The 19,154-nt window shown below is 42.5% G+C and overlaps 1 protein-coding gene across 1 annotated transcript in view; it reads left to right on the forward strand.

Annotated features, from left to right (window-relative positions):
- The window catches only part of grin2ca (glutamate receptor, ionotropic, N-methyl D-aspartate 2Ca), a gene marked incomplete at its 5' end in the record, with an annotated part of 69,833 nt that overhangs the window by 15,344 nt on the left and 35,335 nt on the right, over nucleotides 1–19,154 (forward strand). The window contains 3 exons of the mRNA XM_080775064.1: nucleotides 3,644–3,913; nucleotides 6,487–6,818; nucleotides 10,454–10,568. Coding sequence (XP_080631190.1) covers nucleotides 3,644–3,913; nucleotides 6,487–6,818; nucleotides 10,454–10,568 — 717 coding nt within the window. The remainder of the gene's footprint in view (nucleotides 1–3,643; nucleotides 3,914–6,486; nucleotides 6,819–10,453; nucleotides 10,569–19,154) is intronic.

Here is a 19,154-nt window from a genome sequence, read left to right on the forward strand (position 1 = left end):
GTGTTTTGTGCATTTGGTTTATTTGTTTAAAAAAGTTCCTATCACGCAAAGATTTGTGTAGTAACTCCGAGGATCTCCTATAGGGGTCTCGGACACCCTGTTGAAGACCCAAGGTGTATAAAGTAATCAGCAGGCACCTTGCCCTCCTGCATTGCTCTGAAGGTCGTTGTGTTTGGAGGGAATAAATGAAAACACAGAGAATTCACTGTGAAAGTCCAGAGTTCTCGTTTAAGCACAGGAGTGTGATAGCCATGAATCAACGCTCTGGGGTTTCCAGTGTGTGCCGTCTGTGCACATTTGTAAAAGCAAAGTATAGGGCTGGTATAGCCGGAGTGGGTGTGGCAACAGGAGACACATGGGTTAATGTGATAAATGGACCTGGCTGCAGCCCCCCATAACTAAACAACTGTGGTCCCTATACTGTATATATATATAAGGCCTACTACACCCTCACATCCTCAGTCTTCATTTAGAGCAGGGGGGTCTTCGACAGGGGGTCCAGGATCCCTAAGGGATCCTCAGAGATACTGCAGGTGGGCACGGGCCAAATCTTTGTGATACGGTAAAGTTTACAAAGTATTAGGGTTTAAGTCCTTAGATGTCTGAAAACACACACTTAACATGAATCCAATATGTAGTGGGGGGTCCCTGCTTAATCTGTATCTCAGCTAAGGGGTCCTTCGTCTGAAAAACTTGTTTGTACAAAATTGTACTGCATGTGTATAGTTGGGTTGTGTGTGTGTGTGTGTGTGTGTGTGTGTGTGTGTGTGTGTGTGTGTGTGTGTGTGTGTGTGTGTGTGTGTGTGTGTGTGTGTGTGTGTGTGTGTGTGTGTGTGTGTGTGTGTGTGTGTGTGTGTGTGTGTGTGTTGTGTTGTGTTGTGTTACGACCACACAGTTAGGTCCAAAAGTGATGCTTTAATCACATTACAGGTGTGACATTCCAACGTTAGGTGTGAATTGGCCTCATTGCACATGAGGCATGGCAACATGGGGAAGAGAGAAGTGTGAAGAAGTCATGTCTGTATTCATTAGGATCATTATTCGTGTTAAAGGTTTTTGGCAATTAAGAAAACCTTCTATTTTTCAGTGCATCATCAAAGTTCGTATTGTGACTTTATATATTGTCAAATATGTGCATGTGTTATTTTATACTATCAAAGGAAATGGAGCATGCACCTCCACTCTAGCCCAGGTGCTGGACAAAAGGCAGTACAAGAGGAAAAAATAGAGTCTGCAACACGTTGAGTCAAATAAACCAGTGGAGCTGAGTTTTTCATACCAGTGTTGCGGACTCTATTCTTTCCCCATATTATACTATCACCACTATCCAAATCCAACTCAAGTAGAGTTAGGAGGTTTTGTCCATCATTGGTAAGAACAGCTGACAATGGATCTCCAAGCTTATTATCTAATAGTTTAATAGTTTAGTTTAATAGTTTTCTTATTTCTTATTCTTACTAGTCTTATTACGTTTTAAATGTACTAGGTATGTGTATGCTATGTCAGTCCTGTTTGTATTGTTTGATGTCTGGGGACTGCATATGGAAATGAGCAAGTTTTGCTAAATCTGGTATATTTACACTGCATCTTTAATGTATGTTCATCAATATACACTGTCCCGACCAAATAAACGAATAAAGTAAAAAGCTGCTCTACCCACTGGGAGAGGGCTAAACCAGCTAACTCCACACCCTCTGGTGGAGTTAGCTGGTTTAGAAGACAGTTTGATGATCCAATTGTAGTTGGCTGGTTTTGTCAGAACTAAGCGCTTTTTTAAACTTTTCCTTTGGCCAATACTTTTTCTAACCAACACACAGACGTAAAGGGGGCTCAATAACTTTAAGTTATGAAAAAAGGGGAAAAAAGTTAAAATGGAGTTGGCTGGTTTCTGCCCGACAGCGATGATAATCGTGTTGCTCATTTTGCTTATGATTAGATTGTGGGTCATGTCCCCTGGTATAAGGTAACATCACAGATTGTGATTATACTAAATATCCAGTCCTCATCCATGCACACATCCATGCATGGCAATATCCTGGAAAACCTCTAGCCATATCTAGAAAGCCAATTTAATGATGATCTTACAATTTCTTCTCATTAGCCAGAGAAAATCCATTGTGCGCGGGCCTGACAAAGCGTGGGGCTTAATTCTGTCGCTCAAGAGTGCTGCTTGCCTCAAAACAAAATGATCTGCAATGGCACGCTGATGCGTTGTTGGTATAGTAGATCTGTTTTGTTTTGTTTTGGTTTTTTTGGACACAAAAGTACAGAACAAATTAAAAAGCATGTTGCTTGATCCTAACCTGGTATCCTTCATTCTTTGAGGAACAACATTTTTCTCTCTGCTCTCTACTTACAGTATGTGACTATTAAAGGTCTGCGGTGACATAATAAGCGTATTTTTATTTTTTTATTACTTTTTTATTTTTTAGGTTTTCTGAGCTCAATTGCACCCCAAAAAACACAACATTCAGTAGATTTTCTGTGGTTTGGGGTTTTCTGGCTCAAACAAGTGCCTGATTTGCCTCTGGACTGTGATGTAACATTCCACAAATCCCATATATGACAACAAATTGCCAGCAGATGTCACTGTGGAGGAATTTTTTCATTGCAGCTCAAAAGGCTTCAGAACAGAGAAAACCCCAGACCACAGAACATCCACTGAATGTTCAAAGTTCAGGTTGTGTGGGTGTAATTGAGGTCATAAAAAGGGCCACTTCATCCCTTTTGCAACCAGATCTTATTTAATGATGTTTGGGAGAAAATAATCACTTTCCTGATGATTTTATGTGGGGAATATGTGTTTTTAGATATTTTGGGATGTCAGAGACTCTGGTCTCACTGCGGGATTACTACAATCACCATAATGCTTTGCTGCACTCACTCCTGCACTGTCTTACTGAGACATAAATGTAGACCAGTTAAGTGTCCATGACATCATGAAATACTAAAATATCAAAAAACACATATTACCAACCTGAAGACCCCATGCAGAAAAGTGTTTCTTGTCTCCCAAACATCATTAAAATAAGATCTGGTTGCAAAAGTGGCCTTTTAACCAACAAGGTTACGTGTCCATTTGGAGAGTGTACACATTCAGAGTTACGGGGTGTACGACAGTACGACGCACCCTATAGTAAAATGAAAACAAGAGTTGCCCCCTGGTCACCCAGTTGAACACAAGAGTTGCCCCTTGGTCACCCAGTTGAACACAAGAGTTGCCCCCTGGTCACCCAGTTGAACACAAGAGTTGCCCCTTGGTCACCCAGTTGCCCCCTGGTCACCCAGTTGAACACCCTGGTCATCCAGTTGAACACCCTAGAAAATTGTCATTGTACGTTCCACAGACTAAGGGCCGATTCATACTCTTATTTTAGAGCCGAATAAAAGTCGGTTCGGCTCTGTAGAGCCTACAATTTGACGTCATTTGAGGTTCGGGGGGGGGGGGGGGGGGGGGGGGGGGGGGGGGGGGGCGGGTACCGTCCTAAAGTCGGCTCTTCGGTGCTACTGAAAATGTCTGACGAGCCGAAATCATTTCGGCACTACAGTGCCGAAAAAGCGGTAAAATAGGAGTATGAATCGGCCCTTATACTCCGATTACGTTGTGCGTCGCTAACTGTAACTGGCGTCCACCTCTCGGCAGGGTGAGGGATCCAGCTTCCTCCAGCTGGGCGCATCCATCGAGCAGCAGATCAACGGCATGTTCAAGGTGATGGAGGAGTACAACTGGGACAGCTTCGTGGTCATCACCAGCCTGTACCCGGGCTACGAGACCTACGTGGACTACATCAAGTCCTTCATCGACACCAGCTACTTCATCTGGGAGCTCCAGGACGTGCTCACCTTCGACATGTCCGCCGACGGCCTCAACGACATCCGCGCGCGCCGCCTCCTGCAGCAGATCGACGCCCAGGTACAGTATATGCCCGGCCGGGGGTTGTTGTGGTTAACCTTTGCCCTAAACCTTGTGTTTCTGTATCAGTGGTTCTCAAACTATTTTCATGTCAAGGACCCCACAAATTATATATGTATTCAGCCGCCGACCCCCATCGGAAAATGTTTTGTACCAGGGACCCCCCACAAGCAAAGATTTGAGTTAGAAATGCACGCTGAAAGAATATTTGAACATTTGAGACACATATTTCACGATAAAAAGCAGATCTGCAAGCTCATAGCGTGGCAGTCGGTGCAGTTTTAGTCAGTCTTTTATTTTTTAAATGTTTTTTTTGCGACTTTCGCCTTTATTTTATATGTTTTATAGAGGGACAGACAGTAGGCTGACAGGAAATGGGGAGTGACATGCAGTAAAGGCCATCGGGATAGGGAGTCGAACCCACGGCACACTGCCAGGCTCGAGCTACCGGCCAAGGTGCCTGGACCGCTGAGCCACGGCCCAGGCCTTAGTCATAGTCATTTGGGTAAAATGCATTTTAGTTTTAGTCTAGTTTTAGTCGTCTAAATCTACAGTTGATTTTGTCGACAAAAACATATTTTGGCAGTGCCTTGATGCATGGCAGATTTTACACTTTGTTGCATGCTGAAAATAGGCGCTCTACAAGCTCACAACATATCGCAATGCAACGCGTTGTGAGCTTGCTCACTTTGAATAGTGGTCTCTGATTGGTCACCCACAACTCTGGGATGAGTGAAATGTAATTCAAACTGAGGAGTGACAGACCAATCAACCCCCCCGACACGTAGCCTGGCTTCCAGAAACATCCCCGTCCTACCAAACAAACAGCAAACCACCAAATATGTGACAAAGGCCAGCACTTTGGTCCTCAACTCGCCAGAAAGAAATGGTCGAAATGGTCGAAATAAAATCGTTTTTTTTTTTTATGTGATTTTCTTTTTTTTTCATATTAACAGAGTTTGAATGTTGAAGAAGGTTTTTATTCCAACAGATTGTTCATTTGGGCAAATTAAACGTATACATTTATATGTCAAAGTAGGCTTGTTTTTTAACAATGTTTTGGGGCCAGGGAAGCGCAGTTCTGAGATTTGCATGTTGTTTTCGATTGGTCCTGGGATCTCTTTGTCCTGAGGTTTCACGCTCTGGTCACCGCCCATTAGCGTGCTTCTGTGTTTGTAAACATGGCTATAGTATGGAGGAGCTTTTGGGTTATACTTTACAGGAAAATAAACAAAACCACGTAGCTACTGAAATACGCTTCCCAGCCTGGAGAATAGACTTCCACCATCACACAACAACAGGCTAACAGCTAGCTAGCCTAGTTAGCTAGCTGTCTGTGTGTCGTGTGTTACTAAACACATGTTTTCACTCCTAAAATGTATAAAACTAATGAAACGTTGCCCGTTAGTATTGCTTCATAGCCATGGAAGAGTGTTGCGCGTTGCTTCTTTTTTTTCTCCTCCACACGCAAAGAGCCAAAACCACTCGTCTTTTCTTTAAATCATAACTCGCTCAAAATATGGCCGTTAGTACTGTTAATTCAACATCCGGTGAGGGGAGGATACGGATTGTGTATGGAAATCAGCGCATACAGTGGGTGGGCTTTAGACCGGATGTAAGCCTTGCATACTAAATAGAAACCAGGCATGTGAACGGATGTTTATTAAAAATAGCAAATCTACAAGCGCACAACGCATCATAGCCTGATGCGTCGGTTTTATTTATCTAAAATACTGGGTCAATTGTCTGACTTTGATTGCTTAAAGTATATAAAATGGTGTAGCCTACTGCAGCTATTTACAACATAGCCTATATCCATTGAAAACTCAGTTAGCCTACTACTTTTTAGATTGTATTATTACAAAACATACACTAAACAACTTAGTCCTACATTTCTTTACTTTAACTCAAGTAAAACAGTGTGTCCACTCAACTGTCATTGACAGGTAACCTAGTGGGGGAGTGGTTAGTGGGTGGGGGAGTGATTATGCAAGACATTAGGGGTGTGGACAAGCATCTATTGTCACACCCATTCCAGAGGTGCTAAAATCTGAAGAATCTTTGAAGGGAAATTTCTCTACTTTGCATCTGTATCTGTCATCTGTTTCAACAAGTTTTAGATGGTCATACCTCCTTCAATTATTGTCCAATTTCATTGAATGATACATCATATGAAAGCTTACATTCTGTACTTTAATAATCTGTAATAATCTGTAATCTGTAAAAATCGAGTTGAGGACCAAAGTGCTGGCCTGTGTCACATATAGTGAGAAGTGTCTCTGCAGGTAAACACCACCACACTACTCCAGTGGCTGAATTAACTGCTGAATAATGGGTATTAAAATTAAACAAGGTGGAAACGTTGCACACCTTTTAAACTAACATCATAACAGAAACTAGAATTGACAGAAAACTTACTATACTAATAATGAAAAATAATTGGTGAAAAAATCCTTAAACTAGCAGTTCACAGGGTGCGTTTGGATATGCACACCGGGAATGTGCTCAGTTTTTTTTTAGTGAAACATAAGACTAAAATATGAAAAATGCATAACTCTACTTTCCCCATGCAGGTGCTGCTGGTCTACTGCTCTCATGAAGAGGCCCAGTACCTGTTCACCATGGCGGACGACTCTGGCCTGGTGGGGCCCGGCTACATCTGGATCGTCCCCAGCGTGGCAGTGGGCAACCCGGAGGTGCCCCCGCCTGACAGCTTCCCCGTGGGCATCATCAGCATCATCACGGACCGCTGGCGCATGAGCCTGAGGAAGCGGGTGCGCGACGGCGTGGCCATCGTGGTCAAGGGGGCGCAGAGTTTCCGCAAGCAGCGAGGCTACGTACCCGAGGGCCACAGCGACTGTCACAGCCCCACCAAGCCCCCCGCCAACAACGACACCCTGTTCAGGTAGGGGTTCCTGCACTCTCTGGCACAGTATATGCCAGTGGTTCTCAACCTGTGGGTCGGGACCCCCATAACTATTTAAGGTAATCCAAGGAGTGCACGTTTCTAGTTTTGACGACGACAGCTTCCAGGGTAGAATTGAATTACGGACTCTATGTAGCATTCGAAGATTGTGGGAGAGTTGGTGCAGGATGTAAAGCACATTGTAATGCACTTTTAGCTAAAGAAGGTATGAAAATACTGACCATTCACAATTTATTAAGTGACAATTTAAGAACATTTATTAGATTTGGCACAAAAAAAAGACAACGAGCCACTAGCCTGTCCCGGTCACTCATTCACGGATCCCCCATCTGTTCAGTGAAGCACTTTTCTTTTTTTCTTTTCTTTTTTACAGCTACTGTCACTGTCCCAAACCCAATCCCCTGGCCTCCCTTCCGTATGTCCTTCAAACTCACCGGGCCGGCGCTCTCTTGGACAGCAGGGCCATCTAAATTCATTTAAGGAGAGAGGGGGGGATACAGATGTGTCATAAAGCAGTGGTTCCAAAACTTTTTCATGTCAAGGACCCCCAAATTGACACTAATTAGCCCCCCCATTTGAAGAGATATGCCAGGGACATACATGCCATACACATGCCATAAGAGAAGATTGTTACTGCTCTCGCGGACCGCGGTGTACAGATGAATTGGCACTGGGTGAAAAAAAGAACTGGGTTACAAAATCGTGGGATAAAAAATATTAAAATTAAATACTGAATCGAGCAACTTAAAAGCTGCCTGGGGTGTCACAAAAGCCTAAGTAGAATATAAAATCACCCAAAAAAGTTTTTAAAGTGAAATATCCTCTTAAGATCTGAGGCCAATTCTACAAGTACTTTCTAAATTATATGTATTTGGCCGTGAACCCCCCATGTATATTTGTGTATGTTTGCATAGATTTGCGCGACACTGTTAGCTTCATGCAACGCTACAATCTAAAATAAATGACACAGATGCTTTCCCGGTTTTAACGGGTTAAAATATCAGATCTAGTACAAGCTCAATGCAACACATTGGACAGGTGTACCCCCTTGGTCTGTACTTGGCCCACTCTTTTGTCTCTCCCCGTTACACCATATCTCTTTGCCAAAAACAGCTGATCGACAAGGTCACACAACGTGTCTGCACGACACTCAAGCTTGTAGACAGGATATTTTTGCTAAATGGCAATGGCAGGGGTTACGCTGGTAAAGTGTGTGTGTGCGTGTGCGTGTGCGTGTGCGTGTACGTGTACGTGGGTGAGTGTGCCTGCGCGTGCGTGCATGTGTGTTAGTTAAATCAATGGAACAAACACAATGGCTTCACACCGGAGAATCGTGCACAGTTCACTTATAATATAATACAGTAATACACCAACGCTACTCTCTGATCTCCTCAGAAGCAATTTTCTTTTCTCGGCCCCGCTTTGCCGTAGGGGAGACATAACTCCACTCGCTATGTACGACGAAACTCTTAGTGAGAGAAAAGGGAGAAAGAAAATAAAAGCCAAGATACATTTTCAGCCTCTTTTTCTGTTGGACTTGGTGGACTTGGCACACATTGATTGGAATAAAATCCAGAAACACGGCCAGCCAGGCTCTGGGAGTTTAGAACAAACAGCTTGACAGCGAGACCTCGTAGTTATGCCAAAAAGTCCTTGAGGCGTGCACAGAGCAAACATCCGACCCACTCCACAAAGTCAACCTTTTGCCAAGGGCTCCACTTTTGATTTATTTTTTGGCCAATCAATAATCTAATAAACAGTACACTTCATTTCATAACTTTGACATTTGGATGGAGTCATCTTGAACGAGTCAAACCCATTACATTTCATAACCTACTACATTTCATGACAATGAAATACATTGTTATGAAATGTACAATTCCTGTACATTTCCTTCCAAATATAATTTATTTGTGTATGTTTAACACTGTCTGTTTATCACAGACAGTGATAAACATCTACCGGTAAATATAATCTGTGCCTAGCTTCTTGCCGGCTGGGGCTTGGACGTAGGCCTAGTCTTCAAGCAAAACAGAAGGCCATAAACTCCATGGGGGCAGTAGACCTTTTGAAAATAATTAGGCTACAGGCAATGAATTAAGACCCCCCCCTCCCCAGGGGATCTAGAAACAAATGTACATCAAATGTCTCCATTGAAAATCTATAACCTTTTCAGTGAATGTTTGCCCTGTGAAAAGGGTTCACTAGAGTTCAAGTGGTTAAAGCAAGGTTTGAAGAAGTCTCGTGCCTCTGAAGTCCTCAGCGATCGACAGTTCCGTCCTCATTCACCTCATTCAATTAAGCATTCTCAAGGCGGCAGTTTTGATGATGAGTCGACTGGCCTGTTAATGGGATTATGGCAGATTATTGCAGATTAAAAAAAGGTGCTGTTGTCCGCCCGGCATGGCTTTCATCACCTCTGCTGGAGTGACGGGTGAGGTGATAGAGAGCGCACAGCCACGGTTGCTCCAATATGATACAGTGTGATGTGAATAACAAAGCAGCATGGGATCAAACAGTGTGAAATCCAGTACTGTGCCTCTTTACAAATTAGACCTATACATAGTTATTCAAAACCTTTTTCAAAGCCATCAGATGAGTTGCGTGCCCTGCATCAAAAACAGGTTTTCAGTGAAGTACTTGTAACTATAAGTAGTTATTGCGACCATAGTTCATAGTTTACTATGAAAACCTACAAAACCTGTCTGTCAGTCAGTCCGTCACGCCTCGTGACACGCTCCATATATGTCCAACACAGAATTCATTCCATATGTTGATCTGACTACATCAAACCCTGTACACTCAAGACCCTTAGATCTCTATATGGAGTTGACCTGTTCTGACATTGTTGATCTGACCTCATCAAACCCTGTACACTGAAAACAAGCTCCATATATGGCCAGACCTGATCAAACCCTGTACACTCAAGACACTGCCCCCACTGCCACAATTAGATCTCCATATATGGAGCTGACCTGTTCTGACATTCCATATGTTGATCTGACCTCATCAAACCATGTACCCTCAAGACACGCTCCACATATGGCCAGTACAGAATTCATTCCATACTGTATGCTGATCTGACCCCCATGCCAAAGCGGCAGTGCTCGCCCAGCAGTCTGTTGTCACCCAGGCGGATGCATGCACACGGGCGAGGTCGCTACTCGCTCTCAGGGCGTCTTAAGGCCTATTCATAGTCTGGAGTTTCGGTGGCGGTGGTTTTCTCTTCACCGCGGCTCGTGACGTCATGTGGTAATTCGGTGGTCACCTCACCACCGAAAATCCAGACTATGTATGAGCCTTTACTGGTATTATAGGCCTATAAATGTTTTGGAGATAATGGGCTGTATTTTGCGTGTCTTAAGTACCAGGTCTTATTCCCTAACTTGAGTAAACTAAAGACCTGGAGGCGTGATCAATGCCATTTGGCTATTCTGAGTGGCCAAAGAGCATTGATCACGCCTCCAGGTCTTTATTTTACTCAAGTTATGGAATAAGACCTGGTATTTAAGACAAGCAAAATACAGCCCATATATGCAGAGCACAATACAATTACTGGGTTTTTATTACACAGTGGAGTAATAATAATGTCATCTTCTTCTATATCGACACAGACACATGATGAACGTCACGTGGGAGCACAACGACTTCTCCTTCAACAGCGAGGGCTACCTGGTCAACCCCTCCATGATCGTCATCACGCTGGACAGGGAGAGGACCTGGGACAAGGTACGCTACCGTCTGTAGACAGTCTGTCACTATAGGGACAGTGGTTTCAACCAGTGGACAGTCTGTCACTAGGGACAGTGGTTTCAACCAGTGGACAGTCTGTCAATATAGGGACAGTGGTCAGTCTGTCACTATAGGGACAGTGGTTTCAACCAGTGGACAGTCTGTCACTATAGGAACAGTGGTTTCAACCAGTGGACAGTCTGTCACTATAGGGACAGTGGTTTCAACCAGTGGACAGTCTGTCACTATAGGGACAGTGGTTTCAACCAGTGGACAGTCTGTCACTATAGGAACAGTGGTTTCAACCAGTGGACAGTCTGTCACTATAGTGGTTTCAACCAGTGGTCCTTGAGGGGGTTCCAGCTAAATAATGGAAGCGTTAGTAACCAAATGGACCCTGATAGATCTTTGCACAATCTATGTAAAGCGCCGTGGATAAAGGCACTATAAACAGTAAATGCACCGTTTGCCATTTCATATTCTCATCCTTACACCCAACCAGATCAAAGCTGTTTGAACTAGCTGACACAAGGATCATTTTTTAAATATTGTTACTAGTAACGTGCTGAATATAAAGAAACTATTTCCCAGCAGACCCGTTAGGACAGTCACGTATAGACGACAGTCACAAAGTGAAGACAGATGAAGGCCTGCATATTTATTTCACTTGCCCCATTTGGACAGCCAAAGAATAACAATGACTTATCCATTTAGGCCTGGACAAGTGTTAATGTTATGCTCTGGTGAAACCTCTTCTGGACGGTTAATTACACCCACGGCAGGGATAATATAGGAGAGAGACACAAGATAGGAGTTTCACTCAATGTGCCATCATTGTACCTGGCATACCGTAGGGAGTGAGCAGATAGTGGCTGGTGGAGCCTGGTGACATTTCTCACTAACTGTAATGAAGACGAGATCGCTGAGATGCTCGCTATCAAAGTCAACTGTTACTGAATAATCTTTAACCATGTTACCTATTTTGCCTGTTATTAAAGTGTGAAGTGAGGGGCATTGTTTGCTTTTGTACTTTTTCACGAATTAAATAATTTCATGAAGAAATCAAAGAAAATTCTAGAAATTAGACCAAATGTTTAAGAAATAGTGTAAATAGCCAATCTACAATACAATGTGGTGCGAAGTGACACTTTGTGAACTTGTGGATCTGTTATTTTCGGGCTAAATAGTTTGGGAACCAGTGATATAAAAGATAAGTTTCTGACCATTCTGACATCCCACCCATTACCTCCCTCCCTCTTTCAGCTTTTACCACTGTCACTATCTGCACCCACTGCTGCTATATTCCAATGTAGTCATTATGCCAATCGGTTCTTCCCCACACACGTCTGTGTTGTCACTCCTGTTCTGTGCTACTGACTCACCTGCCAGTGAGGAGCCCTCACCGGGAGGACGTAGAGCCTTCATCCTACTCCTCTGAACCCTCAACCTGATGGGCGGGGCACTTCACCATGGGGACTGCCCATACCTCAGACATCCCAGTACTCTGACTATGCGGTTAGGGTTAGGGATAGGTTTAGTAATGCAGACCAACGCGCCATCAGAATTTATGCCCGTCACGCAATGCACGTCATGCACCGAACAATGACAACGGCACCCTTTACCACTGCTTCACCCGATCACGGCGTAAAAGTATCTAAAGTGTCTTGCACACCTGAATAATAAAACAAAATTGTGACAGATGCATTGCATTGTTGGAGTAGACACACAGACATCAAAGAATCAAAGGCACAGAGATGCTGTCTTCACTCGCTCGGTTATAATGTCACTTCTTCAGTCAAGGACCTTCCTGTCTGAAGAACGTCCTTGATTGTGTATGCAGTTTAGTGTGCATGAGGCAAGCTAACGCGTTTGAAGCCAGCATATCTGAACATAAGATGGTGGTGATCACATTTTGGGAATAATTGATTCCAACAAACAGAAGCTTATTGGGTGTAGAGTAGACACTGAATAAAAAACAAAACTAATACAGGGGTTCCCAAACGTAGATATGCTATTTTCAAAAAGTGATCATATTTTCAAAAAATTATCATAAAATTATGTTAATAACAGTACATTTAATTGTTTATATTCCACCTCTGGATACAAGCCTTGTTAATTATTTGTTGACTCTGATAAAGATGTTAGTCCCATTACCAAATTAACATATTGACCATGTGCTCCAGAACTAATTTCCTTGTTCAAACGTGAAGGCTATAATTTATATGGGTGTAATTAATTATTGCGCAGCAGAAATCACCCCCTTGGGACCAAAAATAAGAAAACTATGAACATTAATCGGCACAATAAAACCATTATACCTCTGGATTCATAACTGCTAGGCACACATTCACTGTACACCCAAGACTAGGAGCAAAGCCAGGATGATAATGTTTTATTTTTTAAACAATTTTGCTTCCTAAACATGTCTTTTAAAATAAACGTTCAAAATACACATTTAGATGTTTATTTTAGTAGTTTAGTCTATAGCCAATGACAGATTGTTGGCTGGGTAAAAATCCACCCTCTCATGATTGGTTGCTGGACAAAGGAAATTTGGATCAAACCACAATCTCGAGGTCCAGACCTTTCCAACGATACAGTATATGCCATGCTTTGTTGTTGCCAAGGATGAGATATTGTGTCTCAAAATAGTGGATTCAAATAATAAGTTTGGATATTTTACAATGCAAATCCAATGCATAACGTTTTCTCATGGCAGGTTAAAACTAACCTGTGGCAGGTTAAAACTAACCCATGGCTCCCGACATGTGTGGCAGGCAGGTTAAAAGTAACCTGTGGCAGGTTAAAACGAACCCATGGCTTCCTGTGAGGTTAGGGTTGGGTTTAACTTTTGGGTACGGACCGGTGACGGATTAGTGCCTGTCGGACTGTTACATCGGACCAAACACATGCACCCTCAACCAACTTGTACCTGTATGTGTCTCTCAATATCGGCATAGTGTTATGTGTTGCAGCCAGTTGAAGCAGATTGATTGCTCATTAACTGGTCTCTACACAAACCATTGATATTGATTTGCCTCCAGTTAGAGAGCACAGGTCAATAGCTCATGTGTGTGTGTGTGTGTGTGTGTGTGTGTGTGTGTGTGTGTGTGTGTGTAACATTATCGTTACACAATATCTCTTTAGTCATTTGTTCAAGCCGGATCTGTCCGATATTTCCATCCTAATTGGCTAACATTGGATTTCAAAGTTGGCAGGATTGGCCGTTTTGAACAAAAAGCCTCAAATCATGAACACAGCATGCAATTTACGTGAAATCTTTCACAGACTTTCCTACTAGGCTGAGGAATATATCCCACCCTTTTCACATTGGCCTGTTATAGCGCCACCAACAGGTGGATTTTTGCAAAACACATTTTTGGAACAAAATGCCTCAAATCATCCAATTGCCATCCAAGGCGTAAGAAGAAATTGCACCCTTTTCACATTGGCCTATTATAGCGCCACCAGGAGGCCTCAACCTGACCTGCCCTGGTGGAGACCTGTGCCCCGAGGGGGCGTAATTGAGGTTTTATGACCTCAATTACACCCAAAAAACTTTGAACATTCAGTGAGTTCTCTCTGGGGTTTGGAAGCCTTTTGTGCTGCAATGAAAACAGGCAAATCAGTGAAAACAGTGACATATGCAAATCCCATTGACATATGGGATTTGCAGGTTGTGACATCACAAACAGCAAGAACATCAGAGTGCTTGATTGAGCCAGAAAATGTACTGAATGTTAAAAGTTCAGGTTTTTTGGGTGCAGTTGAGCTCAGAAATTACAAAAACTTTAATCCCTTTAACATGAATGCCTGATTCATCTCTCTCTCAGGCCCCTTTTTCACCAAATTCACTTTGGTTCTAGATTTTGTTCCGTTCTAGATTATTGGACCAACCAGTTGTGAACCAACTTTTAGGGTTCTCACTCTGAACTGGTTCAATATTAGGCAGGGAAAAAATATATAAGAATATTTATAGTGAGTGAAGACAAGTGGCATTGAATAAGTGAAGACAGCGACTTCAATGACAGCGACAGAACCTTTTTTGAGAACCAATGCTCTGGAGGGATAGAAGCGCTCCAAACTAAAATTATATTTTCTTCCACAAAATCTCTAGTGGTTGTTCAAGAAGGGCAACGGTGTCCTTACAGCCGTCACTGAAAAATGACAAACGAGAACAGGGGAGGGAAAAAAGTATTCTAATGCACCCCTTTTCTTCTCAGACTTTTGAGTTATTCCTCTCCCCTATCCAGGACTGTTTATCCAGATCACAATTTCAAATATTGCCAACATGAATGCATCTCACCGCCGCTATTTTGTATGTGTCATTGTGCATTGATTGATTGATTGAAATATTTATTAACAGTTTGTAGAATTACAGTACATTTCAAGCACAAACTCAATACAAAGACTGTTAACTGTGAGTGGACGACCCAATTAAGCGTTACACTTGTTTACAACAGGGTCCACGTTGTTCAATTCATCAAAACATTTAGAGACATACAAATAGACACTTCTATGTAGTTAAAGAACAGAACAGGAATTCATCATATAGGAAGCAAAAAGGGAAAAGATACATATACAGTGAGGGGAAAGGGGGGGGGGGATTCAGATTTTACAGAGGCCAGTTTTGAATTGCAGCCATCCGTAGGTGCCCTTTGAGAGCGGTTTTGAAGGAGTCAAGGGATTCACATGTCTTAATGACTGTTTGTTAGGGCGTTCCACATTTTGGTGGCATAGGAGCGAAAATAATTTAGTCCCTTGTTTGTGCCGAATCTGGGTTGTACATGGTTTGTTGCACTCCCTCTGGTGTTGTGGGTGTGGACTTCGTTTACATTAAGGAAGTATTTAGACAGGTACATGGGTATCTTAGTGGTGTATCGAATCTTGTGGACCAGACCCATTGCAAGATGCTGTACTCTGTCGTCGACCCTAAGCCATCCCAGCCTGTCAAAGTGGGCAGGGGTGAGGTGGGTTCGGAGGGTGAGGCCAAGTAGGAGCCTGACCAGTTGGTTTTGGGAGGTCAGGAGCCTTGTTTTAAGGGCCTTTGAGGTGCTGTGGTACCAAGAGGTGGATGCATAGTCAAAGAAACCTTGTACGAGGGCAATGTGTGCATTGCTTGTGCTGCTGAGCCCCACATACAGATGATGTGTTGTTGTTGTTGTTGTTCATTACTGTTGGGCAGAAACTTTGTATTTTTATTTGTTTAAGTTACTTTGCTGTACTATTAATTTCACTCAATAGTGAAAAAGCCAATCTGCTTGTAGGCCTATTTTTGCTATTATTGAAGATTTTAGGAAGTGAAAGTGGTTAACTGTGTCTATGGGTTTTATAAATATTTATTATTATTAATATTAAATATTTATATCCATTTTAAAGTTAATTCCCCAAATTACTTATTTTCTATCTATTACTCACCCCATGGAGGCTTGAATTTATTATATATTTTGTTTTTGTCACATTTCTAAGCCAATAATGTGATGACTATGCTCCCTGTACTCCCTATGGAAACTCAGGGGAGACTCTTTGTGTCTCCATAGGGAACCACTGCTGGTCATCAAATTATTGGTTTCGGAATGCGACAAAAAACAAACAATAAATATCCATTCATTCAAGTCCACATGTAATCGATATAAACATTTTATTTTATTTTATTTCTTTATTTCTTTAAAAAGAAATGGGGGGGGGGGGGGGGGTGAACTATCCCTTTAACACAGGTCATTATATTTGTTTCCATTTCCTGAGAGAGGAGTTACAGTTTTGGACATACAAGGTTTCCATCCGACATGAGCGAGACGTTGTTGACGTTGTTGTGCTCTGGTCTCACTGTGACTGACAGCTAGAGAGATTATAATGATGGTGCTGTGTTCATAATTGAGATGTATTGCTGCTGTTGTTTAAAGCTTTTTTCCTGGAATAAAACCAAAACATCTTCTCTACAATGCTATTGGTGAAAATAGTTCCAAATCAAAGGGTTTAGCTGCGAAAGGATATTGCATTACAGCAGTTGTTCTCAAATTACCTAAGGATTGCCCATGTTGCATGTGTTGGCTGTCATCTGAAAGGATTTTATGCTAAAGACCCCCAGACGCACACACGCACGCACACACACTACATTCACCAAAAATAGCCCAAAATAGGGCGTAAGTGGTTATGATTTTTCAAAAACAACAAACATAATAAAATATACTTAAAGTGGTTAAACCGTCCCTCATTGTGCTGGGACCACTTATAAACAGAAAGGATATATTATACGGTATATTATATTCAAATATAAACTCGAGTTTATATATAGATGCAGTATATATATATATATATATATATATATATATTGCTTTGCAAATATATGTTTGTTATGTGTTGAATGTCACGAGTTGAGTGTGAGATTTACAGCGTGGAAGGCCGTGGCGTTTTTGGGTCTGTATATCAAGCTGCTTGGATGAGAGTAAAGCCTCTCTGCTTCAGGGCTTGTGTCCTACGCTGCTATAAATCATGTCTCTTTCATCTGTCTGCTGTTGTCGGGCTCTCCCTCTGCCCGTGCTGCCTCTGCTTTTAGCCATGCAGCCTGAAGTGGACTGGAGTGTGGGACGCCTGGCACCAGCTGGACATTGAGTTTGGGGATAGGGCCGCCAACCGTCCCTTGAAATAAGGAATAGTCCCATATCCTATTAACACGTTAAGACTGGAGGCCGATTCTATAAATGCCTACTAAATCAGTGGTTCTCAAATTGTTTTTGTGCCAAGGACCCCCAAAATGATATGTACAGTGTTTGGCCGCATATTTCTCTATCCTCATTGGATAAAAATTGTTATCCTGACCTGAAAATGCATTTTCTGTTTAATAAAAAGCTGGAGAGACATGCATGGAGACTGAAAAAGAAAACACTCTATAGCAATAACTATCACATTATAGAGCTTTTTACCACTTAAATCGTAAATGGTGCATTTATATAGTGCCTTTATCCAAGGCGCTTTACATATAGATTGTGCATTACATTCACCCATTCACACGCACATTCATACACCGTTGGCGGCGGAAACCAGCACATCAGGAGCAATTAGGGGTTCAGGGGTTCAGAGTCTTGCTCAAGGACACTTTGACACTAACTATGGGGGAGCACGGGTTCGAACCTTGCGAGTACCATCCAGCCACTCTACCCCTGAGCCACCGCCACCGCCGCCCCCGCTTGCAATGCACCTTCAGAAGAAAAGCTGAAACTCTCTTAGGATTATCTCAACCACAGACCTTATTTTCTGCATGAATCATTATGGTGAAGTAAACAGTGTAAACGTGGCAAGGGAAATCACTCACAGGTTGATTTACATTAGATTTGATTAGATTTTGGTACTTTATTGTCTCCCCCACTTGGGGAAGTTTGTAAGTTTGTCCTCTCCATTTTAACCCAGCCTAAGGGGCAGTAAATGGGCACCGTGCTTGGGGACCAACGTCGGTTGTAATGCCATTACCTTGCTCAAGGGCACTGACGGATGGAGTATGTAACTAGCATGCATGTATTTTGGTGCGAGAGGAAGCTCCACACAGGAAGACAGTGGTGGAATTGAGTACTCTGACGTTTTGCTTAAGTAGAAGTATAGCAATACCACAGTGTACTGTATTCTCTGTTACAAGTCACACTCACAAAGACACGTTACAAGCTTATATATCTGCTGCATAAGGATAGGAGACTGGAGCAGCACGGACATTTAGAGCCTTTTATTTAGGTGCTGAGTATACAAAAGTCTCAGTCTTTTGTATACTCAATACCTAAATAAAAGGCTCTAAAATGTCTGTGCTGCTCCAGTCTCTTCTCCTTATGCAACTCATGATGTCCTTGCACCTGTGAAGCACCGGATCAGCCATTTCAGGCTTGAGGCACGTTGGTAGACTCCCTTTGTTCTTATATATCTGCTATTTTCAAGTAAAATAGCTCAAGGGGCGGTTAATGCACCTTTTAAAAAGTAGATATTTGACATGTAAATTGCCCATCAAGATGGGATAAGAGTAAATATTTTGAAAGCACCTTTTACATATTGTAACAATGTTTTAGAATTTTGTGCATGTGCTATTTGAAATGTCATGGATTGGACAGGAGATGTCCTCCAGTACAGCAATGTTCCATTCATCAGCCAGATTAATTCACAGTTGCAAGTCAATGAGCACTGAACAAGTATTCCTGCATACGCAGCATTATAGAGTGACTTTGCCTTTGTAATACATCAAACTAACTTAGTTTAGAGAGGAATTGACAGAGCTACACAGAAACGCGTCTACTCCATGATACGCTCACTAGCACCCCCCGTAATACATCGGACTAAGAAAAACAATAAATAAAGAATAAATGGTCAGTCAGTGGTAAACAATAGCTCTCATCATTACGGTCCGACAGCCAGACAAAAGACAGGTATAGGTGGAGAGATAGAGAGGAAGTACGCATTCCTTTCTGTCAAGATAGGCTGGGAACCCCAGAGTCCAAATGTAGATGAGGACCAGAATGAAAGCTGAATCGAAAAGACGGGACACATTCTGATGCAAATACGAAGACACCAAGCCAGTGAAATGCAGTGATTGTCCTGTTGTCACCG

This window comes from Protomyctophum bolini (genome assembly GCF_963924005.1).
Source record: "Protomyctophum bolini genome assembly, chromosome: 11".
Classification (NCBI taxonomy): Eukaryota; Metazoa; Chordata; class Actinopteri; order Myctophiformes; family Myctophidae; genus Protomyctophum; species Protomyctophum bolini.